This window comes from Plectropomus leopardus, unplaced genomic scaffold (genome assembly GCF_008729295.1).
Source record: "Plectropomus leopardus isolate mb unplaced genomic scaffold, YSFRI_Pleo_2.0 unplaced_scaffold28246, whole genome shotgun sequence".
In the NCBI taxonomy this organism is placed as follows: Eukaryota; Metazoa; Chordata; class Actinopteri; order Perciformes; family Serranidae; genus Plectropomus; species Plectropomus leopardus.
Window position 1 is genome coordinate 1 of NW_024630764.1, and position 5,832 is coordinate 5,832.

Genomic DNA, 5,832 nt, shown 5'->3' on the forward strand with positions numbered 1-5,832 from the left:
TATTTTTAGCATCCTTGGTTTCCTCGCTCTCATTGGCTCAGTATTCGATCAGAGCCGACCAAACGTGTTTCCCTTAAAACTTATGATTTTAAGGGACTTCTTCTTTGAGGCATTTAAAAATCATTGAATGTAATACACGCCTCTCGGTGTGAGGGGACCCCAGTGAAGCCCATCCTTTTTAAAAGCCCATAGGAGAGGTCATTCGCCTCTTCTACTAAGCCGTAGACGGGGAAACCCTGAGCGTGGAATCGCTTGGCCAAGTCGATGACCACGATTGTGCCGTAACTTTTTCCTCTGTGCTCTGGCAGAGTGTACGCAACTCCCAATGAACATGAAGCATAGGTGAGAACCCAGGACACAGGTCGTCCCTCTGCGTCCAGCACGCAGCAGGAGGGAAAGTTTGTGATCATGTTTCGGATCATCCCGACAGTCCGCTCCTTCCTCCCAAACTTCCAGGTCTGATTCACCAAGTCGACGTGTGATTCATCCAGGCAGCCCAAAGAGATCCCTGAGCTGTCGCAGGACAGAGCAGAATCCTGCTTTATTGATCAATTATTAAACCAAAGATAATGTTTTATCATGCAGTGGAAATTTAAAGGGATTGTTCATCCAAAAATGAAACAGAGAGAGACTTGTGGAGTTAGCAACAAGTCCGGATTTAAAACTACTGTGTGTGTGGGAGGCTTCCATGAGCTGTTGCTGGTCTCAGGCGAGCTCACATACGTGAACGCGGTTCCCACACGAGGAGCTACAGGCTACAACAAAGCTAAAAACATGACGCCAGTGATGTTTTTCAAAACAACTTTGCACAACGGGGCTTCAGGACACTCTCCTATTTAGCAGGGAATGTTCCCACAACATTGGCCAACATTACCTACAAGTGTCAATTATTATTGTTCAATAATGTTTTAAAGAAAACATTTTAATCTAATGTTCAAAGAATGTTTTAGAGACATTTAAAGGGATAGTTCACCCAAAAATGAAACAGAGAGAGACATGTGGAGTTAGCAGCAAGCATCAGGTCCCTTTGCTGGATTTAAAACTACTGTGTGTGGGGGAGGATTCTGGGTAGCACGTAAACACTGGCGTGTAGATATCGCGAGCCCTTGTTGGTCTCAGGTGAGCACACAAACATGAACGCGGCTCCCACACGACGAACTACAGGCTACAACAAGGCTAATAACATGACACCAGCAATGTTTTTTAAACAACTTGGCAGGTTTGGGCTTCAGGACACCTACAAGTTGCAATAATGTTTTAAAGAAAACATTTTAATCTAATGTTCAAAGAACGTTTAAAGGATGTTTATCATTTTAAACAATGTTCCTGTTTGGTTAAATACTGACTAAGACGTAACGTTTAACTGCAACATTCTGAGGCTGTTTTGGTGATGTTGAGAGGTGACAGATCATAAAATGTTCTTTTATAAAATGTTCCCATAATGTTGCATGGGAACAAAGGAAGAACATTTTCAAAGCAACATTCAGAACGTGTTATTAAGTCCTGAGATAACAGAACGTTTTTAATGAAAATGTAATGTCGTGACATGTTAACAAAAATTTAAAAAAAACCCATTTTTAACAGTTTTTGATGTATATGGAGAACGTTACCTTAACTTACAGAATAACGTTCTGGGAACTAAAAGAAAACTTGCCCCTTAAAACGTAACTAAAACATTGCATTGGTTGCATTGCACATTCTCAGAACGTTTTAAGAACCAAAAACTGCTAGCTAGGTGGATTACTTAGGATGAGCAGTATGGAGGCGTTTTGTGGTTTTATTAAATTTTTTTAACGTTTCAATCCTGGTCATAGTTTGCTTCAAATGTTTGGCAGATAAGAGCGACACCTTTTCCCCGTGAACCTCCAGCAGTGTTTTGTGGACTATAAAACTTCACCCAACTTTCCATCGGCATGAGGGTGAGTAGATATTGACTAAATTTTCTTTTTTTGGGTGAACTATCCCTTTAAAGTGTCACTGACCTGTCCACAGAGGGAAGGTGGGAAACATCCTCCTGGATTACCATGTGACTCACTGACAGGCTGCTGCAGGACACGCCTCTCTCTGCTGCAACTGCTTTCAATATGTCCACATGGCGGAAATCGATATCTTTGAACAAAAGTTATGAAGGAAAAGTTATTAATAAATGTAAGAGAGTCTTGACATTCAGGAGGTGAAAAGCCAAAAGTTAAAACTGCTCTCACCAACACAAAGATACTGGGTCCAGTCAAAAACAGAGGGCGTCCTTATGGTTTCCTCCAGAAGAGCGTCATCATTTGCAAAAACAACTGTGCTTTTAAAAAGATCACCCCTCTGTAAGAAAAATGTGAAGATGCTATTTATGCAGAGAGATGGATACAAATATTATTTTTTCTAAGATATATGCATATACACATAGATAAGTAGTTACCTGTTGATATTGTGGTTTGCAGATAATGACATTAAACTCAGGCCATCTGTCCACTAAAACCTTCACGGGGTCTGATCTGACTCTGTTTTTGAGGACCAGACAGCCATAAATCTTCAAAATCAAAGAAATCAGCATAATCCAAAGAATATTTGATCAGTTATAAGGACAATGAATGTGTTTTTGTCAGGCAGCAAACAAAAAAAAGGAGATATCTGAATTAATCATCAACCTGTAAAAGTGTAGGCTTATTAAAATACAAATATGGATAGCTGATGTGAGTGGACGCACCTGTTGTGATCGAGGTAAATATCTTTTCAGCTGGACCTCCGTCAGTCTCAGCTGCTCTCCGCTCAGCTCCGTCAGGTCTCGTGCAGAAGAAGTGCACCTGAACGACGCTCCGACACGTTTTCTCAGGTGAGGAGACAGAATATCCACAATTCGGGTAATCCGGTTGAAATATTGATACATTTTAAGTGATTTATTTACTTTTCCCACTTCTGATCTCCGAATTGTAGTTAACAGACCTCTTCTCCTTTTAGCTTTGGTCGTAGTTGGTAAACTTACAACAATCTGGACCAACTCTGTGTATGAAGAACCATATTGAGACGTTGACGTATTGATGTACTAGTACTTCTTATGGTAAGGTATGTCACCCGGACACACACTGTTCTATTCATAGCAGGGGTAAGATGAGGTAAGATGTCCCCACCTAACCAATATACAGCACTATATGCACTTTTCACACATTGAATGGCTTTAGTCATTTTTTTCATTTGTGTGTGTGTATCAATAAGTATATGGATGTACATTTTAATTTAAATTATTGATACAGATACAGAAAACAATGAGTGCCTCAAAAGTTTTTGTAGGCAATTGGTAAAGCTGTTAAAATACATCTGAATAATTATTGTAATTTACATTAAGATTTATGATTTGAAATGCATGCACTGTAAAGACTGTCTGACTTAATTAATTTTACTTTTTTTAAATCCAGGAAATCAATTCCCTTGATAAATATAAGTAAATATAACTATTAGTCTGAATTATAGTTTCCCTCATATCTCTCATCTTATTGAAGTCAGCACCACAAAGTCGCTGTAAAGAGAGGCCTGTTTTTTATTTACATCAATTTCTTTCATTTTGAAGATTTGTGGCTGTCTGGTCCTCAGAAACAGAGTCAGATCAGACCCTGAGAGCTTTTAAAACTGCTTCATGAACACAAGCACATCATTTATATTAAAACTTATATTTTTTCATCTCAAATGCACGAATGCTATAAATGCTTTTGTGGAAATGAGATGAGATCTATGAAGAGAGATCTCCAACACATGAAACAAGGAATTTCATGTTCAGGGAACTGAGATGAAACTATAACATGCTCCGAAGCAGTAAGAGAGTGAAACCATGAGCTTTTTAAGCTCAATTTCTGACTACACACTTTTCTATGCTGAGAGCAAATTATGATTTTAAGGGACTTCGTCTTTGAGGCATTTAAAAATCATTGAATGTAATACACGCCTCTCAGTGTGAGGGGACCACAGTGAAGCCCAGGAATTTTATGAACCCAAGGGGGAGGTCTTTCTCCTCCTCTACTAAGCCGTAGACGGGGAAACCCTGAGGAGTCTTTTGGCAAAGTCGATGCTCAAGATTCTGCTGTAACCTTTTCCTCTGTGCTCTGTTTCTGAGGACCAGACAGCCATAAATGTTCAAAGTGAAAGAAAAATGTATAATCCCAAGAACATTCGCTCAGTTATTAAGACAGTAAATGTGCTTTGATGAGTGTCAAGCAGCAGACAAAATAGTTATACTAAGCTAATACTAGTCAGCGACAGTGGCGGCACTTGCCATAGGTGATATAGGCAGCCAGCGGGGCCCCATCCCGAGGAGGGCACCAAAATTGCACCCAGAAAAAAAAGTCAATCGTCAGTCTCGATAACGCCCGGTGCGCATGTCAAGTGGCCGTCGGAGGACCTTTTTCTGGCAGTTTACAGTACAGGTTGTTTGCACATGACGTCACATCACCGCGAAGAACTGCAGTTGTGGGGGCAGGAGGTGATTTCTGATTGGAGAAGCACTTTAAAAATGCCAAAGTTTCGTGCTTTTTACAGCTGTGCCAACCAGTCTAATCGGGAAAAACACAAGAGCTACTTTTGAGTCCTGAAAGGTAAGGCTACAATTTTAATTCAGTTAAAGGATGCTTTATTGGCATGACCATATCGAAACAGTATTGCCAAAAGCACATTTTAACAATAGTTTTCCACAGGGAACAGAGTGGAACAAGAATTGTGTCAACAATCATTTTGCTGCTGAACTTTAGCCTATATATCTGTCAAAAAATCTAAAGAAGTACAGACTAGGGTGGCATTATATCTGGACAAATATCACTCAATAGAGTTTGTTCTGCAGCTTGTGTTCTGCAGCTAGATAACTATTTTCTGGTGTCTTTGTTTTTGGCATCTGAAGCAATAAGCTATACAATCACAATGTGCCATGTCAAATCGTCTGTATTGTTTGGCCACCACTTAAATTATTTTTGTTGTTATCTAGGTGGGAGTGGCTCGCCTATAGGCGCCAAATGTGCTAGAAATGCCACTGCTCATCAGCTTGCAATAGGCTATTTGAATTAGAGCATTTGTATTATCTTACAGCTGATGTGAGTGGACGCACCTGTTGTTTTCAGCTGCTTTCCGCTCAGCTCCGTCGGGTCTCGTGCAGAAGGAGCGCACCTGACGCTCGCTCCAGCGCGTCTTCTCTCCAGGTGAGGAAACAGAATATTCGCAGTTCGTATAATCCGGTTTAAATACCGATATATTTTAAGCGATTTTTTTTTACTTTTCCCACCTCTGATCTTCAAATCGTAGGTAAGCTTTGCAACAATCCGGACCAACTCTCTCTGTGTGAAGGAAGATAGAGTGACGTTTTTTATAAACTGGTAACCTACTTTCTATGGTAACGTGGTTCAAGCTGCACGCGGCTCAATGTATAGTTTCAGTTTCAGTCCCTGGCACGAAATTGGGGCCCTGGAGCAGGACCCTACTTACACCCTGCTGTGCCCTGGGCAAAAATATTCCCCCCACCCCTCAGGAATAATTGATCTAAAGTTCAAAAACCAGACTCAGTTGATTCCTGGAGCTATCAAAGCCAGCACAGTGGCATTCAATAAACAAATCCAAGTGATTCAATATTTAAGAGAAAATTAGTAAAAGGTGACAAGTAGCATTGACTTTAAAAAATCAGCTGCAGAGACATTATTTATCCCAGAAATGTCCTAAGATTTGAGAAATTACCTAAAATCCTCAAAAGGTCCTAGAATACTAGAAATGTCCTAAAGTACGACAAATGTCCTAAAATCCTAGAAATGCCCTAAATACTTGAAATGTACTTAAATACCAGAAATGTCCGAAAATACTAGAAATTTCCTA

The 5,832-nt window shown here is 40.1% G+C and overlaps 1 protein-coding gene across 1 annotated transcript; it reads right to left on the reverse strand.

The window, feature by feature from the left end:
* Window positions 1–113: 113 nt before the first annotated feature.
* On the reverse strand, window positions 114–5,303 carry LOC121938029 (glycine N-acyltransferase-like protein 3; the record flags this gene model as incomplete). The annotated part of the gene is made up of 6 exons (XM_042481320.1): window positions 114–513; window positions 1,983–2,109; window positions 2,205–2,313; window positions 2,411–2,521; window positions 2,699–2,795; window positions 5,137–5,303. Coding segments are annotated over 6 exons (1,011 nt in total), but the record flags the coding sequence as incomplete, so codon positions are not given.
* Window positions 5,304–5,832: the final 529 nt, after the last annotated feature.